This window comes from Hipposideros armiger, unplaced genomic scaffold (assembly GCF_001890085.2).
Source record: "Hipposideros armiger isolate ML-2016 unplaced genomic scaffold, ASM189008v1 scaffold_602, whole genome shotgun sequence".
Classification (NCBI taxonomy): domain Eukaryota; kingdom Metazoa; phylum Chordata; class Mammalia; order Chiroptera; family Hipposideridae; genus Hipposideros; species Hipposideros armiger.
This window is the reverse complement of record NW_017731952.1, coordinates 279,628-307,272: the sequence shown is the minus strand read 5'-3', so window position 1 is coordinate 307,272 and position 27,645 is coordinate 279,628. Positions and strand designations below refer to the sequence as shown.

The 27,645-nt window shown below is 36.9% G+C and overlaps 1 protein-coding gene across 5 annotated transcripts in view; it reads left to right on the top strand.

Annotated features, from left to right (window-relative positions):
* CCDC85A (coiled-coil domain containing 85A) overlaps positions 1–27,263 on the top strand; it is a 194,004-nt gene extending 166,741 nt beyond the window's left edge. The window contains exons 4-7 of one of the 5 annotated variants that reach the window (XM_019624712.1): positions 14,105–14,239; positions 17,275–17,394; positions 20,930–21,028; positions 25,492–27,263. In XM_019624712.1, the coding sequence (XP_019480257.1) occupies positions 14,105–14,239; positions 17,275–17,394; positions 20,930–21,028; positions 25,492–25,581 (444 nt within the window). In that variant the 3' untranslated portion in view covers positions 25,582–27,263. The remainder of the gene's footprint in view (positions 1–14,104; positions 14,240–17,274; positions 17,395–20,929; positions 21,029–25,491) is intronic. The other 4 variants (XM_019624714.1, XM_019624713.1, XM_019624715.1 and 1 more) reach the window with 4 other exon arrangements.
* The last annotated feature ends 382 nt before the right edge of the window (positions 27,264–27,645 follow it).

The window sequence follows — 27,645 nt, the reverse complement described above, 5'->3', positions numbered from 1 at the left end:
GTTCCAGGCCCAAAGTTTATAGAAAAATAACTACTTACCAAAAGGATTCTAGTGTTAAGTCCAGAAATGGAGGTAGAGAAGAAGAGTTACTATTAGTAAAGGGATAATCCATTCAAAGATTGTGCCTAGAAAATAAATACCCCATTATTCTTAATTCAGGTATATTAACCTGGGCTAATATTTTCCTTTAGGAGAGCTTCTTGTCCTTAAACTTCTCAGTACCTCAGAGATCTGTGATTTCAGGAGCGCTTAGTTGAGGCACACAAATGATCAAACCCTCTTTCAGAAATTTTATCCTCTTTGAAGTTTTTGGAGCTTCCATAATACATGGTAGTGGAGAAGAAGCAATTTTAAATTATTTTTAAAAAGAGAGAAATAAAACAATAAGGTGGCAACTAACTTATTTGCCTAAAACTCTTAGACTAATTATTATTTGAGTAGTTTTATTCACCTAGCTATTGCTCTTAGCAGTTATATTAGAAAAGAGATTGAATATAGAAATGGAAGTATCACAGAAGAAACGCAAATCTCACTCAAATGTAGTAGAGCAAATAAAGGAATTTGGTACTCCTTTTTTTTTTTTTTCACCTAAAATGCCTCTCATTTGCAACAGAACAACATGTGAGGCAGAAGTTCTAATGTTTGACAGATAACAAATAATAAACCCAGGACCAGATGGGAGCCATCCTGGACTTACATAAAAGCTGGCTCTAAGAAAGGAGGTTTTGTAATAGTGAAGATATATTGGCTGTTTTGACACCCAAGGCAGGTATGTCAGAATGTCAAAAAGAGGAAATTTTTTATTTATACACTTTCATACACTAGGAAATTTAATATCCATAACTACAGAAATCTCATAAAAGAAAAACAAAATACATACTCAGAAATTAATCACAATTCCAGCAAATTTGATCACAAATAATAGTGTGGGAATGATGGGTCTTTATCCTTTTGGGTGCCAAGCTCATCAAAAGTTAACAGAAGCTACAGTTAGAATTTGGATGACATCTTGCTCACAACGAGTTTTAGAAAACTGGTGCTTTAGCAACTTTGCATTTTGCATTTGGTTGTTTTGTTTGGGACCAGCCTCATTCACTTTCCATTCCCTGTTCCCAACTAGTGCTATTTGCATACATGGTTCCTTAACCAGCAAAACCCACATGCTTTTATCCATAAGTTCTGCGAATGGTAAGAGAGTCGGTGATGACAGCTCAGGTTCTTCGCCAACTTAAAAGGGCTTTGGAGAGGTCTATTTAACTCTAAATGGTCACTTGTGGAGAAGGTGGCTCATGTGGCTGCTCATTTCTTTGCAGAGAATTCTCGTGGTTTCTCAGCTATCCTGAGCCTTTGGCACTTAGCATCAGATCAAGATGGGCATGAGGGCAGCTGCCCCTCCAGTGTTTTTCCTGAGTACCCTGTGCAGGATCTTGATGTTGACAAAGTTCTTCAGAATCACTCATGAGAATGAGAGAAAACAGCTCTCAATTCTGGGTGGTTTCTCAGGGCTATAAAGTGATGTCGTCATAATTTAGGAATAAATAAGACTTTAATTGGTCTTTAAACCAGTAGAAAATGTTCAGTGTTATACTGATTTTTAATACTTCTTGCCTTATGAAATTATACTTTTTATTTCAGATATATCTTTTATGTTAATTCTGTTTGAAGGTATCAATCCTGCTGGTATTAAGTGTTCAGAATCTTAAGTCTTTAGGGCCCAAGGAGAGACACTATTGGTCATAAAAAGGATAGTAGTCGTCCAATGCTTTTATTTCTATATGCTCTTTTTTCTTTTAAATGATGGGGTTGCAGCCTGAAATGGACCTCTCTCTCTATGAGAAACATAGCTTGAGACCCAGCAAGATGGATGATTTATAAGAATCTGTACCCCTTGCGGCTGGGTCCGTCTCAGAGTGTAGACAGTGTACAAGATGGAATAACTAAGTCATCCATTCCACCCTGGAGGTTTTAGTCAGAAGCATTAACTACAACCTGAGCATCAGCTGAGGTTCTGGATATTGGACTAACATTGAGTCCATCTTGATTCTAGTTCCCCTATGATTATGTTTTGTAGGTAAGAGAATGGCCAGTAATGGGAAGAGGCAAGGTTTGTGTCCAGATTTTCTGGTTTCACTAGTCTTAGTGACTTTTTTTCCTCCTGAAATGTATCATGAGTTGTGTATTTCTCTTGAAACACGATAGCTATGAAAACACCATGATCACCACTGTCTCCACCACCACCGTCCAAACCAAGCTCCTGGGATGGTATCACAGGGGCCTGAACTGGGACTTAGCCAGGAAACACAGTTTAGTTTCTAGTCCCTCTGTTTTGCTATTCAATGAGAGATTTCATTGCTCTAATAATGATTTTTTTCAGCATGGGAAGATCTCATGCCTTTTCATTTTTAAGGACATTTCTAGCACCTAGATAAACAATTACATGGGAAAGAACATCTGTCTACTTATCACTTATGTTCTGGTTCAGTTATAGTTTCTCTTTAAGCTGCTTGTCTTCTTCTATAGAACCTTCCCAGACTATTCCAGCAGCAATGACCTTTTCATCCTCTATACCATAGGTTGGTACTTTTTAAGTAAAGAGCCAGGTAGTAAATATTTTCAAATTTGTGAACCAAAGGGTGTGTTGCAACTACTCATATCAGCAGTTGTAGCAACCAGACAGCTGAGAACAGCCACATAGAATAGCTATGTGAATGGGTGTGTCAGCGTTTTAATAAAACTATTCACAAAACAGGCAAAGGGGGCTGGGTTGAATTTTGGCAATAGCTTACCCCTGCTCCACATGAAAATAATTTGTCAATTACTTGGGTTATCTCTAAATATTTTTTTTAAAATTGGTCTCATTGGTACATATATTTTCATTTGTACATAAAGAATGCCTTATACACAAATACTTTTCTCAGTAAGTATGATTTTTGCATTGGTTTAAGTTTTTGTTCTATCATCCCCAAACCTGCCCTAAGCTATGGGTTTTGAAATGTGCTGTGATTGAACCAGAGGAGTAGTTGAGCAAGAAGTAAAGGTATTTTTTCCTAACAAACCACTTAACTTTGGGATGAAAATTTGTTGGGAGATGAAGATGCTTGCCCTTGATTTGAAAAGGCAAGTCTTCCCAATATAGGAAGGACAGGGGTGGTGGTACTATCAGATAGGAGATTTGTACTTTTCTGAAACACCTATGTATGGTGACTGAAGCTGTACTTAGTGAGTGATTGATTATATTGCTTTTGTGTCCTGCCTATTTTTGCATGTCTTAAAGAGATTGCTGGGAAGATAACATGGGGCAGGCTTGTCTCTAAAATAGATACCACATGGCTGGCAGCTTGGAAAGAACATGAATTTCTACATAGTTCTTCAGAGACAAGTGAAATTCTAAACCCATGTTGATCAGTAAATGAGGAAAACCATTTCTGGCTTAGGAGGAGGTCAGAAATCAATCATCCTTTCCCCTTAAATGAGGGCATTTTATGAAAGAATGAGACATCAGGAGGTCACTGGGAAGAATTAAGTGAATTCTGTGTTTTTCAGGTCCTTCATATTAATATTCTCCTCCCCCATGGTCTTTGCCAAATATGTGGTTTTTAATTATGTTGTATGTGTCTGTGGAAAGGAAAAAAATGAAAGAGAAACCCTCAATTGGCTGTTGATTTGATTCAGTGTCTCATCAGCAGGGATGTGTGAAGTGCCCTGGAAAGAACGGAGGACAGCAAAGGCTAGATCGTGTCTCCAGCACGTGTGTGTTCTGTGGATCAGGACGAGGACTGCAGGAAAGTGAGAAGGATCCTCACTTGTCCTTTTGTCTTTGTCACTAGGACTGACTGACTTCAGAAGAGCCAACGGGTAGCAGAGAGCTTACAGAGAGCTAAATGCATTCACAGTGCTTAGATGGTGACTGACAGCAATCTGGCAATTATCAAGCCTCTCTACAGCACTTAATTTTTCAGAGTGCCTTGCAATCAGGTTTATTAGTCACTCTTCACAGCCACCACGTGAAGCTAATTGATAGACAGTGAGGACAAGTGACTTGTCCTCATTTTAGTATTGAGGACAAGTGACTTGCTGAGGGTCAGACATTGAGTAGCTTATGGAGCTCATTAGTCTCTGGGTCATTTCTCTTGAGTAGGCAGAATACTTGCTACATTTTTTATTTTCTAAGACAGCTCTAGCCAGTGTTGGAAAACTTATTACTACTGGTTAACTTGATTGCTTTCCCAGATGATACTATTGCTAAAATTCTAATGTTAAAGTTCTTTTAAAATTTGCCTTTCCCAAAGCTTTACGATATGGCTTTTCAGAATTCCTCAGTCAACTTTTCAGAAAATTTTAGCTGTGCATTTTAAAGTTTAGCCAGGTCCTTCACTTGGGTGAGGTTCTCAGAATGTTGACCCTTTTATTACTCTTAACTCCTTCACCCAGAAACTTCAAGAAAATAAATATTTTTAACCAGGCAGACTTGGTTTGTGGCATTAGCTGTGATCAAATTTATACAGAGGGATGAGGTAAAACTATTTTAAATTTCAGTTATTTAAGCATCTATCCCCAGAATCTAGGCTAGACAAAAGCAGTGCTCTTGCTATTTGGAATGAAAAAGGTTGACATTTATCATTAGATCGATATAGAGATATTCATTCAATGGGAAATGATTAGTGGGTCTCCACAGCTTTTCTTAGTATAACCAAAACAACCCTTAACAAATATGGAATGTGATTTCTGTAGGTCTTGGAAGAATATTCATTCACTATTTCACCCCTTGAATACTTTTTGTGTCTCTTATATACAGATAATATTTTAGACAATGGGTATTCAGCCTTGAATACAAAATTGATGCAGCTTAAATTTTAGTAGGTGGATCTTTTTTAAAAAAACAAATATATACTATCTGAGAGTGATAATCACTATGAAAAAAACAAAAGCAGGGTACAGAACTGTAGAGTGACTACAGTGACAGTGTATTTTACATGGAGTTAGAAAAGGCCCCTTTGAGGAAGTGACATCTGAAGAGACCTGAAGGCAAGAAAGGAATATGGCTGGAAAGAGTATTACAGGAAGCAAGCACAGCAAGGACAAAGCTTTAGATAGGAATGGACAAGTCATATCTGTGGAAGCAGGAGCAAGGAGGTGAGTGTGGCCGTGACTGAGATGGGAAGTAACAGATAGAGAGAGGCAGGCAGGGAATAGACCCAGCAGGCTTTGTTAACCAAGGTCAAGTGTTTGGATTTGGGTTTGCGTTGATGAAAGCCATTGGGGGAATTGGGCAAGGGTGTGATATCATCTATGAACATTTTCAAAAGGTCACTGTCAGTGTTGGGTAGAGACCAGGCTGAAGAAGGTAGAGGCAGGGAGAGGGGATGGACATAGGGACACTCAATTAGGGAGCTAGTTTGGTAGTATAAGAGGGCTGATCGTAGCCTGAACTAAGTGGCATGGTGGAGATTGTGAGGAGCGGGGGTAGATGCACAAATATATTTTGAAGCAGAGCTAAGAATGCTGTATGACTGATTGGATGTGGAAAATAAGGGAAAGAGACCTCTATGGCTTCATCGGCTGGGCACTGACAACCCATGGAGGAACTGTTTACATGGACTGTGTAATGAATGGCAGCCCAAGGGTGGGGTTCAGAGTGGGGGCCATGGGAAGAATCTAGGATGACTTCTTGGATTTTGATCTAAGCAGCTGTATGACTGGCAGTGCTATTTACAGAGATGAGGTGAGGAAGACTGGGGGCAACAGATTAGGAGGTGTGGGGGAGTCAAGTTCTATTTGGAGCATGGTAAATGTGAGATGGACATCTCCGAGGAGATGTCATGTACAGTTAGATATATACGAGCTGGAAGACAGGGGAGAGGTCAAGATTTGGAGATAAAAATTTGGAAGACGACATGGCTACGGGACTGAATTGGGACTTCCTGTGGCTGAGTATTGAGAACAAAAGAGAAGCGGTGGTGGCCTGTGCCCTGGGACACTAAGATTTAAAGATAGGGAAGGAGAAAAGAGTGCAAAGCAGACTGAAAGGAGAGGCTCACTTCACATTTTTAATCTCCCAAAATTATGATTTTTGAACTTATTTTGTGTACTAATTCTGCAAAGTTGTTTTATTTTGTTTTAACTCTCTGATGGGTCCTAGACTTCCTTTTTGAATATTTACTTAAATGAGCATATAAAGTTTGAATCCAAAAATCAGTCTTATTTTCCATCATAAATTATTTATGTTAGGAGGTAGGGCACAGATAAACATATTTTTCAATTACTTATTTTCTTTCTTCCTGGTGGGAGTTGTTTGCAGAATTAGAGCTTGTGATTTCATGATGCTTCCTTGTGTGCTCTGATGGTGTTCTCACCAAGGGGTGACTTCTGCTTGTGATTTTATTGTGACCACGTGTGCAGAGGCTACACTGCCTAGATTGTTTTGGCCACTCGTGTTTCTGTAAACCTTTACAGGTGAGATCATTGTGAATACTCCAAGGTAGAGCTTCTACCAAATGGCATGGATGGAACTGCAGTCTAACAAGCATCTGTACTTATTTATATTATTAATTCATCTCCTAGAGAGGTCGCTGCCCTTGTGTGAAGCCATCTTTTTCTGCCCCTGTCAACCTCTTATCTTGACTTTCCCATTTTGTGCTGGAGCTTTGCACACTGGAAGACTCCTTGAAGAACTGAAGACCTTTCTTTTTGCTGAAGCTAGGGCAGCCAAGACCACCTCACAGTGTAGTATTCCTTAGTCAACTGGACAGTATTTATCTTAAACAGATGTTTAGTCCCTGGGGCTCTAGCTCTGTGCATATCTTCTCTGGGCTCTGAAAGAGTGCAGAGGTATTTAACGCCATCATTAATAGGCTCTGCTCTGCAAGCCGAATGCAGTGTTAATCAGCATGACTTTTTGCTTTTGCAACTATACTGGCGATTCAGTTCCTTGCCCTGACTCTCAGGTCTACTCATGCCCATTTCACCCCTTTGTGTATACGCCCAAGACCTAAAAGTATTCAGATATGTTGCTCTCCGCAACAATGCGTTAACCTTTAATGACTATTGAACGTCAACCTGATTGGAAACCCATATAGGTATCAGTCTTCTTTGCTTCCAGACATTTCAGTGTTTCTCACTGTGGTTAATAAAAGACAAGAATTAAGCACATAAACTCATAACCTAGAAACAGAATGTACATAGATGTAATTGTCCACATTTCCTACCTTTTTAACTGTTATTTCTTACCAGGCCCTCACTGTTACTCTGTGTGCTGTCACTGACTACAGATACAGGGTGTTTGCTGTCTTAGCCCTTTCTAGATAACAATTCTTTTCTTCCTGGGGTCGGCCCTCTCTAATTCTCATAAAAAAGTATCCTGCTAATCTCTGTAATTACTTTTATTTATTATTTTTTCTGGGAACTATATATATCTTTAATTTTTACTTGGATTCACAGATATTTCAAAATAATTTTTCTTCCAAGAATGTTATATGTGTATAGTTTGATCAGCTCCTTTCATCATGGCATGAAGTTAGTCATCACAATTTAAATAGTTTGCAAACTTTCACATGTCAGAAAAAAACCATTGGTGTGAGGAAGATGATTTGGGCCTTTATTAATTGTTAGTGACCTCTTTGACCTTGATTTTTAAATCTGATAAAGGAGTTAGATATATTATTTTTCCTGCCATTTCCTATCCTGGTTAATGGCATGACCATTTAGCTGGTACTCCCAGAAGGCTGGGAGCCATCCGGCATTCCTATTTCAACCTCATTGCCTACATTCAAATAAACATTAGGGCTAATAGGGTCCAGTCTTTTAAACCATCAGTGTCATCCTTTTCATTCCTTCTGCTATTGTCCAGTGTGGGCGATGAGTAATCATTTTTCACTGGAGCTTCTTTCTTAATACCCTAATTGGACTTCCTCCCAGCTAGTCGTGTCCCACCCAAATCATTGTCCACATTACCAGAGCGATCTATAAAACACAAATCAGGTCTTGTCAGAGCTCATGTCTCAGCACAGAAGAAACTTCAAATCCTTCATGTGGTGTAGAAGGGTCTCTGTGATCTGACTCCTGCCTTTCATGGCTGCCTCAGGTCTACGACTCTGTCCCTCACATTCAAGGCTTGTGTTCTTCTGTTTTCCTCAACAAGACAACTGTGTAAAATTCAGTGTCTCTGAATTGAAGCTCCTTGTCACCTCTACTGTGATTCCACAGGTCTCAATCTTAGATATTATTTGGCATAATAAGTGAGGAGTGAGTGAATAAAGATTACCTTCTGGCTTCCTTTGCTGGGAACACTTCAATATTTATAGATTGGCCTACACTTACTAAGGCTGAAAATATCTTTTGATCATTTTTTATTTCATCACTTGATGTTTGGCATTACATAATGATTTTGATGGAAATTAGCATATACTTTGGATTGGCCCATTAATAAAGTCTATTTCTACTTTTGATCTGCTAACCATCCCTAGTGATGGTTTCAGTGACTGTTTTAACATTCAAGGTATGATCGAAAAATATAGTACAGTAAAAGACACATTGTCATTAATCCCCCTCAGAGTACTCCCCTTCACGTCAAACACACTTATCCCATTGTTCTTGCCACTTTCTGAAGCAGCTCTGGAAGTCCTCTTTTGTGAGTGTCTTTACTTCATCCTCCATCATGACAATGCTCCGTGTCACACATTGCTTCCAGTACGGCAATTTCTGTCAAATAAAAACATTATGGCCTGTCCCCATCCACCTTTTCACTGGATCTGGCACTGTACGACTTCTGGCTCTTCTCCAAAGTCAAAAGGACCATGAAAGGTAAATGTTCTGAATTGATTCAGGATATCAAAGCAGCCAAAACAGTGCAACTAAAGACACTCACGAAAGAGGACTTCCAGAACAGCTTCAGAAAGTGGCAAGAACGATGGGATAAGTGTGCAGACTTGATGTAACTGTCACAACCATAGTTATGTGCCTGGAGTAGAGAGAATCAAATGAGCACAGAGCTGATGTTCAGAAGGTGTGAACCACTTCTATATCAGTTATTAACACACTTCTCTTCTGAGCCTCCTGAGACCTCTGGGCCATCCACCCATCCTGATCTTCCCCAGGATCTCCTGGGTCTCCTTGGGGCCCAGGAACTGCATCACCAGCACACAGAAGAGAGGGGAGAGGGAGACCTTTAGGGCCCAAACTAAAAAGAAAAACATTATTATGGAGTGTAAATTATTGAGAACAGCCCCAGGCCAACAACAGTTACTGTCTTAATAGGTATTAACATGTGGTGGAAGCTCATACTAGCTGGTCTTAATATATTATCTTCTAATTGATGGCACTTAGGAGACCCCTAACATGTAATAGGAACTTAATAATTGAGAGTTATGACTAAGATGTATCCTCAAGGAGTCTTCTATCTATGGAGGGGGCAAACATGTAAATAGGCTACAACCCTTAGTCACGTGTGTAGGAGAGCATGGTTGCTGTTCTGATCCAGGTTTCTTCCTGATTTCCCTCTGCATGTCACACATTGTTCTCATCTGCACTGGGATGTTGTTTCATGTGCCAGAGCCCTCAGTTCTATAATATTTGCTGGCAATTTTATTCCGTACTAGTGTGACTACTTAAAGTGAAGTGCAGAATTTTTACCTGTTGTGTTACTAAGGAAGCTTTACTTTCTCCCATACTGTCCACAAAACAACTTCTGCCAATTTTATTCTTGGTGGGATGGGTGACTCGGTTTTCGAGGTGCCGCAGTGTGCCGTCTCTCTCCACTCTGCAAGCACTTTGTTCTTTGGACCACTGTCCTGGTCCTGCCCATTTTGTATTCTGATTTTGCTAGCGTTGTTGCAGTAGGATGTTTTGGAAAACATCCTTTTGTTAGAAAAAGTAATTTCGTAATGGGAGTGAGAATATGCATGTCTTTAAGCTTCAGCCCTCTGGTGGTCTAAGTATAGAGTTTTCTTTAAAAGCATCACAAGCTTGGAATCATGTGAGTGACTTGTCATCAAATGCAAAATCGGCTACGGAGCTGTCACCAGAAATTTTTGCTTTGCAGTTTTTCCAACATAGTTCTTTCTCTAAGTCAGGGTTTCTCAACTTCAGCACTGTGGACATTTTGGGCTGGATGATTCTTTGTTGTGCGGAGTGTCCTGAACATTGTCAGCTGTTCAGCGGCATCCTTGGTCTCTACCCACCGAAGGCCCATAGAAATGGCCTAGTATGGACAACTAAAAATGTCTGCAGACATTTTTGCCAAATGTCCCCTCTGGAGGGCCAAATCACCCTGAGTTGAGAACTGCTGCTCTAAATAACAAACACTGACAAGTTATAAAATGTGTTGACAAGCAAAGCAAAAAACATTCATGATAATGACAGCAAATACTTACAGAACACTTAACATGGGCCAGGCACTGTTTTAAGAGCTCTGCTCATATAAGGAACCAAGCCCGTAGAGTGAGGTATCATTGTACCATTATTAACCACAATTTAAAGATGAGGAAACTGAGGCACAGAGAGGTCATGCAGCTGCCGTCAGATCAAGAATCCGAACCTAGGCATTGTGACCCTAGAGTCACTGATTTAAATTTACTGTGCTTTTCTCTCAACACCAATTGGAGTAGACACTTAGCTGGCATAGCAAGGGATATTACCGCTGGTAGGTGCTGAGCAAATAATCTGGTAAATGAATAAATGACTGTATACATCTGGAAAATTATTTAATGTTTTAAGTCAGTATTGAATAGATTTCTTTAGTTAAGCAAAAAAAATACATTTTTCATAGAATGCAATCAACTAAATATTCCCAGAGCAAAGCAGAGAGTCTCTTAGCATGTCTAAATCCAGTCACAGGAATCTTTTGGAAAAAGTTTGTCAAGGTGACCTTGAAAGTCTTCTAATCTGAGCTTCTATTTTTATGCTCATGAAGTTTTATATGTCAGAATGAAGACTGGTCAAATTAAACAAAACATTATTTTCCTGATGAGAGTAAGCAAAACGTCTGCTATTGCCCTATAATAAGGAAAAAGACTGAATTAGTTCTCCCTCCTAAACTAGTTGGGTTCTGATGAGGGATGATGCACTGGATGATAGTATGACCTAGCTTCAGGACTTACAAAACATTAAGCATCTTTAACTAACAGGAAAACACTTTAGCCGATCAATTTTCAGAATTCCATAGTTGGCTTCCTATAACAGATAAGAGGGCTGGGCTCTAAAGTTTCTTACAAATGCACTGTGTCTGATTTATATCTGAGCAGGAAGCCTGTATTTTACATAATAAAATATAAAAACAGTATTCTGTTCTTCTTAAAGATATTTTAAATGTGCATTGCTGTAGGGCATAAGAATGGAAACTTCCAAAGTGTTAATTAAAATGTTACAAAAATAGCAATAAATAAAATATATCTATAAAATAGAAAAAAGACAACTTATTCACAATAGCTTAATCTTGCCAGTTTTCTGAAAACCCATATTATGAATAATTATTTTACTCAGTGAGACCATAAGTAATATATTTTCTTTTTTGTTTAGATGATCTTTTAAAAAATTGAATGGCTTCATTTTTTTCTTAGTTCTGAAGAAGTCAGTTATTTTAAGAACAATATTAGGAAATGTCCCAAATGTCTTTTCATGCAAGAAGATCTTCCAGATACCATGTAATAAGAGGGATGGTATAACCAATATATTTTATCTTCTTCAGTGATAGGAAGGGATACTTTTGTTGCCTGATCTAGACTGTTTGCTTACAGCATTAGAATTTAGGATTTCTATTAAAAGATCTTACCACATGGTAAGTAATCATCACCTCCCACACAGTCTTGATGCAGAGCATTACTTTGCTATCAGCATTTAGGGTAGACTGATATCTAAATTTGTGGATTACTCTATGTTCCAGTATATAAAATGGCTAATGAGTACACAGAAGTCTCCTGGAATGGTAGGGTCATTCAGGTATTGCTTTTTATAAATGTGAAATTTTTAAAACTGCAGAAAATAAAACTAAGCAAAATAGAATTACAGTAAAGCCTTGGATTGCGAGTAACTTGGTTTGTGAGTGTTCCACAAGATGAACAAACATTTCTAATACATTTTAACGTGGTAAACAAACAATGTCTTGCAATACAAGCAGTTTGTTTCTGGAACAAATTATGCTCGTAATCCAAGGTATTACTGTACTCAGAAAATAGAAAGTGACTTTCTTAAGGTTGTTTGGAATTGTTCTCCCAACTGATGGCCAGACTCTGCTTCTACCATATCGAGCTCCAAAGTTGCCAGAAATAACTCAAAGCACCGAGTTACTGGAGGCTTATTTAGTATGTTTTATGAAGCTATCTACAAAAAATAGTGTGACTGACAATTGTAGGACAAGCAAAGATCTAAGCCTTCATTAGCATATAAATGCCACTCAGGTATAGTTTACGTGAAGGTAAAAAATGATGACTGGTCCAGAGCACACTTTTCCATGACCAGGATTATACAACAACAAAAAATGTTTCTGACATGAGTAGAAAGTCAGTAATCCTGATTCTGGAAGAGTACCTTTCCAAATGGTTATATCATCAAGTAGTTTATTCTTCCACCAAAATCTGGTTCATATACATTGTCCCCCTCTTATGAGATTAATAATACTATATAATTGCATTTCATGTTTGGAAAGAAACTTTTATAAGATCCTGAAAAGCATATCTATTATTTCATATATTGTATCTATTTTTTGAAAGTGGGAACATAATGTACATTATTTACATAGTAACTAAATGGCTGCTCTTTCTACCCGGGCTTCTAAGTGGTTACAGATATTACTTTTGATTCCATGGTTATGATAATGAACTTTGTTACAATGGAGAGGCATTGGGATTTAATCTCATTACACATTAAAGAAGGAAGACAGTAGGAATTCCTATGTTTTACTCAGCTGTTGAATCTGAAAAACATAAGATCTGAGAGATGTGTAAGTCATGGAGAGAACCTAATCCTGAAGATAGAACTCATTTGTAAAAAAAAAACAAAAAACCTGCATTACTCATAATGATCTTCTCAGAAGTAGAATTTTGCAGATTGGGATGGGAGGTGAATTTTAAGCCATCAACCATATTATAAATTACTCTATTATATAAATCTTTTGTTGGTAGAAGTAAATTAGACAATGACATATGAAATGAATACTAAAAGAGCAATGTTCAAATCAGTGTTGCTATGATGAAATTATCATTTTTGCCCAAGTGCAAATATACTTGTATAATTTCCTGTTATACGTGAGGAATATGTGACTTATTTAATGGGTAATTGGTACTAATTTCATAGATTCAGAAAAGAGTTCTGTGAGTAGCAACTGCTGACCATTATTGTCCGTCATTTTTCCCTCATTTAAGATCATGGTATATTTTCTCAGGGAGAGGAAATTATATTCATTTTGCTTCTGATCATTTTAACAGAATTACAGTTTGGTCATGGAAAAAAAACCCTGAAATTTAGGGACTACTTTTGTATTTTCTTTTTATTTTAGTTAGATATCTAGTTCTACCTAGTACAGAAATTTGGGAATTAATGTGATTAATAGAAATTTTGATAACTACGTATATGTTGCATGTAAAATAGTTATAATGTAGTAGTGACCTCTTAGTTCATATACGTATATTTTTTTCAAGATGCAGACATTTTGCTGAGAATTTGATGCAGGGTCAATTTTTCTATTATTGAATATACCTACTCAACATGTATTTCTTAACAAAAGGGAACAGTGCTCCCAAGTGCATTTCAAATTATTTCTGTTAAGTTCTGAAGTTACACAGTTTTAAATCCTTGGAACACATACGGTAATTCTCTTTCTCATAAGTAAAACCCACCAAATAAAGTTGTCTAAATAGCTCAGCATTGTCATCTACCACTTTTTGATAGCTTGAGAATGTTACACCTTTGCCAAAAACTTTTTTAAAACATCAGCGTCAGCTCTCGTATACAGGACTTTGGTTTGTTCTTATTTTAATGTTTTCCCTAGTTACAGGTGCATGCTTCAACTTGCCATTGTGGTTCGTTTCATTCAGCTTCTTGTTCTATCTGCTTTCTTGAGACTTGGGAAACAGTATTTTTCTGAGTGATTGTACTATATTGTTCCAAATATAAGGCCACCCAGAATAGAAGGCAACCTCCAACTAGAAACAGCTCAAATATGGAGAAAGGCTGGGGGCCCAGAGCCCAGCGGGTCTTGCAGTGGTGGCAAGGGTGCCGAGGAATAGGACGATGCCTGCCCGCTCTCCCGGTGAGTGAAGATGAGTCAGCGGCTGCATTTGCTTGTGCATAACCAGATGGCTTCTGTTGCTAGAGGAAAAGCTGTACTGGGGGGGTCCAGGACAAGTCTGTACACATGAAAGAAAGTTGCTGTGTATCTAAAGCTGGGGAGGGAAGTTGAGAGTAGAGTCTTTCAACTCCTCAACAGTCATCTCCAGTGGATCCCGCCCCCCCCAGCCCCTCTGAACCTGAGGGTGAAAGTTGAGTAACTCCAAACACTGGAGAAGAACAAAGGTACCCTGCATCTTTCATAAAAGGGAGTTTTAAAGGCCGGTGGCCATGGAGATGAGTTGTTAGACACCACCAGGTGTCTCTAGACCAGCCCAGAAAATTATTCCTTGCCCTTTCCAATTGACCGCTGACCCAAGAGACAGTGCTGTGTGATCCCATGGAGCTTGAAAGAATCCACCCTGAAGCTGGGAGTCACATTTCCAATTTTATTAAGATTTTCTTCTTTTTAAATTGCCTGTCTCCTGAGCCAGCCAAGTTACAATTTAAATAGACAGACTTACTCTTATTGAAATAAAGTCCAAGAGACTTTTTAAAATCATTTGTTGTATTTCACTCAGCACATTAAAAAACCAATACTTCAGTAAAACTATTAGTCAACTGAGAGTAGGTATTGATGGAACCTAGATAATTCTCCAAATATTGGTCTGATTCTACTAAGCACATAGAAATCTAACCTTTCATTTTATAGTAACTAAATGAGATGTGATCGAATGAGGTGCTTGATTCTGTTATAATCTAGAAAACTGTTTAGCACCTGTTCGTGCACAACTTATCCAGACATTTGGTTACCTTTGTGGCCTCACAAAAATCACATAAAACATGAATCTTGATCTTTCTAGTGATTACTAGTTCATGGCTTACAAAGCAAATTAGAAGTAGAACTTAAATCCCTATATGTTAAGTTTTTCTCCACTGTGTAGTTCCTATTGTAGTTATTATTATTATTAAGGAAGCTTCTTTAATAAAAGAATGTTTGCTGTTTTCTTAACAGATAAAGGTAGAAAAGAACACCCCTTAAGTTTAAACAATGCTAAATTGTCCAGGGATTTGGTTTCAGGAAGCTACCTATTATTGATTTCAGAAATTCTCTTAAACCAGAATACCCTGAAAAATAGAGGCCCAATGCCCAAGCAAAATCATGTTAGGATTGATACACCTACCATTTTCCCTAAGTCTAGGAAGGGAACCTTTGAAACAGGAGGGCTGGGCAGAAAGGGGTTTGAGAGAAAGAACTGGAAGGAGGGTGGCCCAGAGCCGGAAGTTAGATTACCAGTCAGAGGAAAGATGGCTCTGCAGTGGTGGGTCCAAAATGAGAGGGTTGTTTGAACTGCATAACCTCAGAAGCCTTTCACAAGAGTTCATAAAGGTGGTCATAGTAGGGAAAGGAAATAGTAGAGAACCAGAGCTGTGTAGGGAAGAAGAACTTCCTTTATAAGGCCTTCATTTTGGAAACATTTTATCTCTAATAGAGGAAAAGAGTGTCCAAACTTTGATGGTGGATTTGGAGGATGGATGTGCCCATTAACCATCTTTAAACTTCAAATAGTTTTCCTTCTATTATTTGTATGGTGTACTATTATGTCTGATTTGCTCTGAATTGCAAATACAGGAAAACAAACCTTACAAATATTTTTTTTTCACAGAGAGACTTGGGGCTATTATAATTGGTTGTCCTCACCTGCTATTAATTTAATCACTAGTAGCAATGATGAACAGAAACTAGAGAGGTCACCTAAATGTCATATTCTGTGGCCAGTTCTCTGTTGGCTTCTGAGGTGGCAAGGATAACCTTCAAGGACATAAGAAGTGACAGTAACAAGAGAAGGGAGAAGATATTACAAATTGCATACATGAGAATTTTTGTAAAAATCAATGGGAATTGTCAATTTCTCTAAAAATAGCATGGTTTGCATAAAACCCATACCTAAAACCGTTGAGGCACTCACCTTATCCTTCCCATCCCTAAAATGCACAACATAGAAGCTCTCCTATAGATGCAGGAAAATAAACGTCCCAAACTATAGTTGTTTCTTCCCTTTGTGAATCCATACTTGATGCTCCTTTCGTGGTTCCTTCTCAGGGGATTAGATTCACAGGATCAAGATAAATGGAGCAGTTATTAATCTATCAGGCATGAAAATCATCTGCAGATTGGTTGATGGGCAGAAATTAAAATCTCTCAGGCCCTCTGTGTATAAAGATCTACATTAAAACAGGTTCGAATATTCCCATTAGACTTCTTTTCTAGTAGGGTAGATAACTGCTGCTCTGTTTCTTTCCTGATCCCTTAGTCTTTCTCCAAGCAATCCCTAGGAAAAGTGTAGTTTTTATTTTTTCCCAGTTCCTATATGGGTGACTGACTCTCACAGGTCAAATTAGTAACGCCTAGGTTCTGATTTCTCAGCAATTAAGTTTTAGAGTCACTAAACTACAAATATGTAATTTCTGATCTACTTTGCTTTTCATTTTTAAAATGACCACAAAATACTAAATTTGGTTAAAGCTCTTTGGAGTATGTTCCACTATAGGTCTTTCCCTCAAAGAAGGGTTTTATAAGAGACACAGTTTCTCCAATGCAAGAATGTGATGTGTCTGCATTTTCTGAGACATATGGAATGTGGCATTTGTCTTGCTGAATGAGCATGTTTAACTCAGCTGTGGAGTAACTCACAAATTCCCTACTCTTGAGTATCTTTAAGTTTCAAAAATCACTCTTGAAATGTTCTTAACGGCCATTCCTCAGGGGGCATTGCTCTCTTTGGTAAATCAGAAATGACACCTGGACATGCATAGAGAGAGTTTTTGGTTGACTTTTCTTGCTGGTCAACCAGCAAGTATATTTTAATTAATAGGTTGATAGTATTGTAGGGCAGGCTCAAAAAACTGAACAAAATGGCTAATTCTCGTGTGACAGTGCAATTGAATATTGAATTACATCTATGCAGTTATAAACGACTTTTGTTTTAATAACAAAGTTGTTGATTTTCTACTAAGGGTTCTTTTAGGTTGTCATCAGGGGCTGATGGGAATAACAGTTCACCCAACTCTCCAGCTAGCTTCAGTGGACATACCACACCTTCTCAGCAGCCTGAACCCGTGGTACATTCTCTTAAGGTAACCAACTGTGTACAACCATTTATCCAGAAATTCAGTTGTGTTGTGGCTTGTTTGCTGTAGTATGGTAGTCCTCACAGTCTTGTTTTAACCATAGATACTTTGTTTTTTGACCCCTTGTGGTATAACTTTATCTAATTTTTAAAGTATGATTTTAATCTTTTAAATTAACAATGGGTTTGGGTACTTATGGTTGAATCTCTAGTGTTATCATTTTGTTTTGAGTAATGTGATTCATTATCTGCATCAAAGTTGAAGTCCGATGTGCATGTGTATTCATTTGTGTAAAATATTGTTATAAGTATTGTATGTGCAATGTTTGTAGCATGGATGTCATCAAATATAGGGAGTTGGCCAGAAGAAGGAAAGATACCATATTTTTCTTTATGCAATTGATGTATACATTGCACAGCTTACTAAAAGACAGTATTGAAATAAGCAAAAACCTGCTCTATCCTCTACTAAATAGAAAGTAGGTCTTCAAACTCTAGTTAATGCTCCTTTAGAGGGATTAGAAAATAGATATATGGTCTTGTTCATAAAGCTATTTAATTTTCGGCTTTTACTTCAGATTCTGCAAAGACTTCAAGAAAAACTTGGCTGAAATTTAGCATTTCATTTTCTTTACCAATAATAAGCTTTCCAATAAATTAAGTTAATAAGTGTCATATATAACATGAATGATAAGCAATATAAATATCTAAAAGAAACTGATGCAGTTATAAAAATCATCTTAAAATTGAGATAGTTCCTTGAAGTTTTATCAATTTCCTGAAACATGTCCTTCACATTATCTATAATTCCTAACATGTAGCCTTGATGAAACTTTGAGCCCTGAAGTAGGTAGAGTGCTTCAGTCCTGCACTTGCCACATGAGTGTCACAACTTCTTCAAAACTGTTTTTGTTTTAAAATGATTTATTAACAGCCTGAAGATGCATTCTTTTGGAGTGGGCCACACTTTCCCTGGCATGCATTAAGCAAATAAAGTAGATGAGAACTTCATAATATTTATTTGATTAGAGTATGGTTTGGTTTTAGCAGGAGATTTAGCTCCCTCATTATATTTTGCTGTAACTGAGATGAAATGAGAGTGCTTTTCCCAAGCATACGCTGACAGCTGATGAGGGAAGGTAGCAGAGCCATGCTGGTGGCCAGGAGCAGTGTACGGGGCTGGGATAACTGACAAAGTGGGCAACAGAGAGGAATGCATGGGAAGGCACAGCAGAATGAGGGGCGCTGCCCTCCGTCTAGTGGGGGCCGGTTTATCCACTGATGAACATTTTGCTCTCTGCAACAGCATTTGAATGCTGTTTAGCACGAACGGCATGTTAAACATGCTGTTACTTCAGCATGAACTAGGCCCTAGCTATCTGAAAAGCATTTTAGAAATGAAAAATGAGAGCGTGGCTTCCATCCTATAGCATTAGCGTCTGCACATACTCCCAAAGCAACACATTGCCCTACTTTTCACACTGAAAGCTGCTTTGGCCTGTTGCCTCATTAAATGGCAAGTGCAGTTTGATTCAGAGCAGCTTAGTGGGTTGCACTACAATCTCACCCACATTTCTCACTGCAGCTGGGTTAGTAGGGCCTAACAGGAAGGGGAGAGCAAGCAAGGAAAATCTCAGTTTTCTCTGAATTCATTCTCCAATTTCCATATAAAATTTTATCTCAAGAGAGGAAGATATTATGTGATAATCAGAACACATAAGTGTCCTCACTTGGCAGATGGGTAATACTGAGCAACTGAAGTATCTTTATTGGATAACTAGAGGTTCTTGAATACAGAATGTGTTTGCTTCCATGAGTTAACTATCTGAAACGGAAATGTGTGCAAACATAGCCTATGGGAAATGCGTCTTAAGAATATCTCAATGTAAAAAAAAAAAAGAAATGTAGCCACTCAACATGTTTTGTTTTTTAAAGCCCACTAATCTAGAGCTGATTTGTCATGAGATTTTCCTGTTCTGAAGGGATAATGAGAGCCCTGGCTCAGTTTCCCATCTTCTGAGATATATCAAAAATCAAAAAACTCTATCGGGTGTCATAAACTGTGGTCATGGTTTCGGGGGGACATGTTGTAAATCACGGTGAGATATTAGTGCACTTATAATAACACCACATTTTTCTTCCTTTAAAATACATGATAACTTAATTGGAGCCTCACTTCATTTAGTAGAAATTAGCTGACTTGAAATGAAGTACACTTCTCTGAGGTGCGTTATAAATTGAATTGGTAGGTAAATGAGCTTGTTCCAATAGTTGAGTTTCCTATGAATATTCACTGAGCATAGTCGATGATTTCCCTTAAGTATATAAAGAATATAAAAAAAATATATAAACTGACTATTCTGAGTTAACTGGGTGAGGCTTTCATTCACTACTGTCATACCTATGTTAAAGAAGTAGCATGTACATAGTAACGATGGCTGTTAAGTGTTAAGTTAACCAGAGATTAGTTTGTGAATTAGAATATTCATTACAGGATTGAACTCTAGTTAATATCAGTGGAGTCTCTATCTGTGAACTTGACATGAAGGTCCTACTTCATGCCTAAGTCATGTATTTTGACCTAACTGTTCATTGGTGGTAATGCTCAGGTGACACCTTTAGGTGTGGCCATGAGCATTGACCATGAGGACAACAGAACAAGGAGTTTAGCAGTGTTGATTCTATGGGAGCTTTCAAGAATTTTTTTTTTTCTACATGAATGCTTTGGTTTATAAGCTGATATAGAGAAAAATAAGAAATAGCACTCAGAGCCAAAGATGTGTCCCCTTTTGTACTATAGAAAGTATTGACATGAAAACTTTACATTTTTAAAGGAATATTATTTTCAGTCTATTTAGTGGACTAATAGAATCTAAAATTGTTTAAAAGCATCTCATTCCGAGACACTTTGCTCTAATGAAAAATACTTCAAGTCCTCCCCAAATATTTTCACTCTAAGGAGTCAGTGTTTTTTTGTTGTTACTATCAAAGAGCCATCTCCATATTACCTTCCCAGCACTGAGAATGTCCAGGCAAGAACTGTGAGGTCAATAGTGTTACTGTTAACAAAAGTTCTTATGTGCATATTCCTGGGTTCTGATCAGTTTCACCTGTCACTATCATCTTCTCTATAGGCCATGTCTACATATCATTTGGACTGTTTGGTGTATAATGAATTATATTGCTCATCTTTACAGTGGAGCAAAAATTATTGACACTGTCCAAATGTTTGACACAGTCAGGTTATCTTAATGACCCAATTAACTAAATGCATCTAATTATTTTAGACATTAATGAATCCAATTAACCCTTGGTGATGCAATATATTGCTTTTAATGGCCATCTGAAGATCAAGCAGAATTGATTCCAGATAGTTTTCACAACAATCAACTATTTTAAAAGGTTTTGCCATATACGTATCCACTCTGATATGCAGACATGGAGTCAACTAAAGGTTTTACAAAGTGGAGCTCCTTGATGGTTTTATTCACAACTAACAAGTTTTCAATGTGAAATTTGCTTTTCTTTTTCAACAAATCCAGGTCTTGGATGTTCAGGAAACTATAGATCGTCAACAGGGTAAAGAGTATGAACATGACCTTAGTGAGACAGAAAAAGCTATAGTCAGAGAAATGTGCAATGTAAGTTTAATGTGCTTTGTTGTGTATTCTGTGTTGAAAGCCTCATCATAGCTTAGTTATTGCTTTATGAATACCTACTTTTTAAAATGCTGGTCAAATGCTTTTATATTTTTATTTGTAAAGAAAACCCGCTCCCCTTGTTTTTATCTTTAATATATTTTTTGGAGTTTTATTAACACAATAATGTTATATTCAGGTAAGCAATAATTATCCAATTCTATATTCCAAAATGAATTATCCAAATTTCTAAATAATAAATTTATTGTCTAAAATGAATTAGTTTTGATATGGGTTTCTGTTTCATACTTTTAAGAAGTTCCTTAAAGGTCAGTATTTAAAAACCTATGATAAAGAAAACAGACTTCTTCCAATTTATTTGTAATTATACTTGTGGAAATGAAATCATCTTAATAGGTAACACGCTTGGTTCTTCATGCATCTGTGTGTTTCATGTCATGTGAACTAGTATCTTTATCTCTCAGTGGTTGACACAAGCTCAGAAAATAGTAAGAGGAGATAGATATGAACTTAAGAGATAGACACACAGAAATTTATCTATGAAGTCAGAGGAATTAAGTTAAAAAATTGACGCATATCCTATTGTAATCATTAATGTGGTTTGGATTTTATTATTCATCCCTGACTAAATTTTAATTTTTTGAGTAGTATGCTTAGATGTATTACTTAGTCAAGAATAGAGTGGTGAGGCTTATTAAAAAGCTAAATAGAATGAACACATTTGTTAAAAGCAAAAATCATGGCAGATTATATTAAGCTCTGGTTCTAATTGGCTTTATATTTTACTTTTATCCTCATATTCTTTGTCCAGTAGGATATCAAAATTGCTTAGAAATCCCTTTAAGCTATTAGTACCAGGTATTCTCACTTACTTATCAACCTCTTTGAGGTCTTCCTGGAATCCAGTAAATGTTATTACATAGTGAGTCCTGTGGGCATTTTATATTTGCTGGGAAAAGAGTTTTAGTTTCCTGCTTGCTTGTGTTGTGGCTATTTTTCTTTTGCAAACCTTTCCAAGTTATTTTTTTTTCATTCCTTCATATATGTTTTTGTTTGTTTTCAAAAGGTCATTTTAGATGGCATAATTTCCTAAATGCATCCCTGTTCACCTTCTGTAGCTTTTTAAATTTATTTTTTAATATTAGTTTCAGGTGTACAAAACAATGCACTAGTTATCCTTTTCACCCCTCACAAAGTGACAATCCCCCTCCCCACATCAACTGCCCCCCCAGTCCCGATATCATGCATATCTATTACAATTCCACTGACTCCATTCCCACACTATACTCCACATCCCATGACATAGTATATGTCAACAATATTATAGTTGACATATACTATTATTCAATAGCAGCTTCAGAAATACAGTGTGGTGGTCAGGCCTCTACACCGCCCATAAGTGTTCTCCCTAACAAGACAATGAGTCCATCTGGCCCTCTAAAAAATATTTACAACATGATTGATTATATTATCCAAACTTTCCTTTCTATCTCTGAAGCAATATTGTAGTTACCAATTTATGTTGTCTTGTCCCTTCCCCTTCTCCCTCACCCCCACCCCCGTCCCATCTAGCTGATGATTGCTTCTGTAGCTTTTCGATGTGAATATTTCCCTCAGATAAATTTAAAAATTTGAGCCACACATCTAAGAATGCTTGCCTGTTGCTTCTCACCTGTTGACTATGGAATGGGAAAGTTCAGACATTAGGAACTGGAGAACTAACAGGGCTCACCCCCAGCGGGTCTCCAAGGAGTTGTAAGCAGAGCTCCTTCGTAATTCAGAGTTTTACTGTAGACCATGGGCGATGTGTATAGGAACTACTGGGTAAGACCCCACACTCGCAGTTTATGTTTGAAGAACATAACATTCTGAAATAAGTTAATGACTGAAATTAAGTGATTTGTTCATTGTTCAAACTGTTCTCTAATGAACAGTGAAGTTAGCAGGAGTATACCCAGATCTCCCATAAGGACTAGCTCTTGCCACTTTCCCAAGTGTGGTAAACCTGGGAGCTTCCATTCTTCTTCCTGAAGAATGAAAAGCTATGCATCTTACAAAGGGGACACTCTCCATTGTGCCTAACGCCGGAATTTCTGTAAAGAAATGCCAGGATTGTCTTTTTTTTTTTTTAATGATTTCTAGACATTAGAAAGTTTGTTTCTTAATCACAGAAGAGAACCACTAATGAATTGGCCCTTGGTTAGTTCATTTTGATCTTTTTGTTTGCATTTTCATGAAACCAAAAACTTGTCCTAGAGAACATTTAAAGGTAAACAAGGACACCTTTTCCATATATCCACTTTTGTCTTTGATCCCCAAAATTTGAGAAAAAATACAAGCCAGCCCAAATATGATAATTAGCACTCTTATATTTGGAAACTATTTAAAAACCAAGAGAAAAAGTGTTGATCTAAAATATTTGTCACCATTATAAATTATATGAACACTGAAAACAGTGAATGCTGGAGAATAGATACGTAATTTCTTACAATGTTAGCTAGTTTCTGAAACCTATTACAGAAACTGTGCTTTTATCATAATATCACAGAAATATAAAGCTTTTTCATAATGTGAGATCTGTTATAAAACTCAGCTAGAACTTAATAGAAGTTTTGCCTCAGTTTCTGGTATTCCTCCTGAAGATAAGTTGTTGACATCTACACAATGAAAAGTGTTATTCACAGCACTGCCATGTTGATTAGTAAGCATGGAGTGCTTTTATTCTCTCTCCACACTGTGCCACAGAAATATACTGCCCTCTAAGAAATAGTAAATCTTGTAGTAATGGTTTTACCCTAGGTTTGTCTGTTTCACTCTTACAAATTCCCTGAGAACAGTTGAAATCTTGACTGGTTATCTAGGCCACAATCTCAGACACCGACCTGTTCTGCTCTTAACAGGTTACTACTCTGTGTTCATGGTAGCGTCATTGGCTTATTTCAGACTTCAGCCTTCTCTTGCGTTTCCTCTCACCACAGAGTATTCTCAGGGTTAAGGCCCATTGCTGTCTACATTTGAATACTTGAGAGGGTTGCACTTTTGAGTTGTAACCATGTCATGCTTTGTGTCTATGATCCTTTGAGGTCTTTCTATCCATAGCTTCTAAACTAGATGTTTAAAGCATTCTGGGTAAATGTAATTGTATATGTCCCCTGGCTTCCTGATTTGGTGTTTGTACCTCTTCTCAGTCAAGAAATGAGACTCCCCTTCTCCCTTCTGTACAGCTTGAGCCACCCATTGCTAAATCATTTCTCTCCAAATAGTTAAGGACCATAACTACAACTCCCTTCAAATATGACAAGACATTTCTATAACTTGGTAGTGTCTCCTTAAGCATACAGACTAATAGTTACATTGACTTATGGATACGTAGACAGAACCTTATATTCTTACTGGGTTTCCATAGAGTATCTACTTTAAAGGAAAAACGAACAAAAGAAACAGTCTATGAACAATTGTTGAACCAACTGGTTTTGTGTTCATGTTAGAGCCATGTCAATTTTTGTGAAATTAATCAATCTGAACATAATCCTTATAGTGAAACACTCTAGGAGGCTTATGACTGTTACCGTGTGTGTGTGTGTGCACATGAATGGCTTCCAATTAATGTTAAGTATATCATTGAATTCAGTTGTTTTACTCTACACTTACATTATTCTTATACTAAGAATATAAATGTAAAGTAAAACTGAGTTATTTATATTTGTATTATTTATATATTATAACACCTTTGCTGTTGTCCCTCTAATGTGGCCCAATTTTTAACACATTGTATCTATATCTATTTCAGTGATTCTTGATTTTGTTATCTTCTCCCTGCATTTGGATGCTTTCTGTTTTGCTAATCCGAGCAATCATATACTGTTTGGTAGCTAAGACTTAAGATGACTGAGGGCCTCACTCTGCAGGGAAAACCAGGGGAATTTATTAGTGGCCCTAAAGCTATCAGCTCAGGACTTAAATAGCTCGAGATCAAAGACTTTCCTTAGTGGTTTAAACACTTGGATATCCCTGTTATAGTTGTATAATATAGGAACCAGGATGATTTTGCTTAGGGATTCTTAATTCCAGCTACACACCAGAATCACACTGGGAGCTTTTAAGAAATACAGATGCCTGCGCTTCATCCTCACTAATGCAGTCAGTCTCCAAAGGGGGCAGTTCCTATATAAGGGTCCTCCAAGTGCTCGAGTTGAGTGATCACTCATATAACTACAGTAAGTTGGCACATCATTCTTTACTTTTGACCGTGGTCCCATCTACTGAGCAGTTCTGGTGATTTAGAAGCTTGCATCACGTTTTGTTTGTGTTTGATCTCGTTCATGTGGATATTTTGTCTCTTGTCTTTACATTCCTCTTTGCCCTTCTCATAGATTTCCCCTTCAGGAAACACCCATCTTTTTTGTGGTAGGGGACAATTAAGTTTTGTTTTTTTTTTTTTGAAGGTTGTGTGGAGGAAACTTGGAGATGCTGCAGGTTCGTGTCCTGGAATTAGGCAGCATTTGTCTGGAAACCAGTACAAAGGACCAATGTGAGAAACTCTCTCTTACACATGAGATCTACTGCCAGAGAGAGGGAAAAGAAGAGAAGAGTGGGTTTCCACAAATCTGAACTCATGGAGTGATTGTACCTTGCACATATTTTCATTTAGTGTAACTAAAGCTGTATTTTATGTCTCTCGCTTTGATGTCCACTACAGTCAATTTCGAACAAGGTAGCTTTGAAAATCGCTATTTGGGTACCAATATTTTCATTAGAACTGAAATGTTTTTGACTCCTCAGATCTAAGCTTATAATTGGGAAACATGCATCATTGGAAAAGTCCAGTAGAGCCTCAGTGGTTTTGATAGAGTTGACTTTAATGGTGGGAGTTTTATATCATGTTGTATTGAAGATGGGAAGCTAAAAGACACTGCTCCTTAAGAATTGAATATGTCTTTCTTATATTTTAGTCAATAAAATACTAGTTCCTGATACATAATTTGATGCAAGATAAGATTAGGTTTCTGGGGTTTTGTTTTGAGGTGCTAAAATACCATATAAATTCTCCTTAGCACATAGTAGCAAGACTTTGTAAAGTGCTTATCAGAGAGTACCATTTATTTCAAAGGATCAAATATCTTTTCTTTTAATCTTGTTATTCATGAAGACACCTTGGGGACATGTCAACCTCTATTCATTCACTGTATCCATTGATGTTAATATTAACAATTTCAATTAAAAAATAAGTAGTTTTTCTAAGTGTTTTTGACTGTGAGATGTCTATTTCTACAATTTAGTTTCTAGACATGCTGTTATATTTAATAAACTTCATGTAAACTTTAAGATATTGCACTGCATTTATGAAAAAAGCTTTCTTTGTCTACGCAACTATCTAATGGTTTATGAAACTGACGCATGTCCTTCATTGAGGCTAAAATCTTTGTTCAGACTGCTTGAGGTTTGAAAAAGAGGTGTGCTAGCTTTGCTTAGTTGATTTCATATTTTTGGTATATATATTAGACTGTGTGTATTGGAAATGCTATGATAGGTATTTTGTGTTTATTCAAATGCAATGATAGTTTCTTGTATGAATGTGCAAGAGGCCTGTGACAGAATGCTAAGTTTTTACTGTAGTTTATAAAAGTAGGAATGCAACAATTCCTAGTTTTCAGATTTCTAAATTACTCAGATTTGATTCATAGCAGATACTCCCTGTTGTTTTTAAATGGGCTCATTACATTGTGTATTAATTGCCATTTGTGAAGGAATTTCATTATACTTTTTACAAACGTTATTGTGATGAAAAGTCAGCCCTCTGCTTTCAGAAAATATTTATGAGTTAATTTACTATAGAATAATCTCTCTAATTATTGTAATTGCGTTACCATTTAAGCCAATCTTTCTTTGAAAATGTTATATATTTTTAAAATATTAACTACTACTCTGTAAAAGAAAATTGCTTGCTATATTTACACCTCTTGTTAGAAAAGCTTTCGTCTTTAAATTGTTGTATTCCTACACTCTGAAGACATTCAAAATAAGCTTTTGTGCCTGCAGTAAAGCCTGCAGAAGCTAATACAAGAAACACTGGTCTTTTGACAAAATACTTGTGTAAATTTTGATACTGTATTAAAACTATTTTTTTAAAGTTCCATATAAAATTGATTATCAAGTATATGTGTTCATCTTAGCAATGGTAATAAATTATTTAATCTCAGTGTTTCTTTCTTCAAAATGTTTATCCTAAATTGAGATTGCTAATAGTCACTAAATATCATAATACTCCTGTATGATGATAATGATAGTAATACAGATGACATATTATCTTAACTATAACACAAAGGCATGTTTTGAGTATGCTTATAAGGGATTTAACATTTAGAGATTCAATTCACACCATACTCTATTATAATGTCAAAATTTTAGTGTATTTAACAATATTTTAAAATTAGTTTGTTATAAAATCATTTCTTCTCATGAATATTAAAATTATTTCAAAATCATCAGAGGAAATTTACTAGAGGGGAAATACTAAAGAAATGAAAAGAAGCTTATATATTAATGGCGGAAGATATACATATATAACCAAGTCATAAATTGAAAAACACATGCATGAT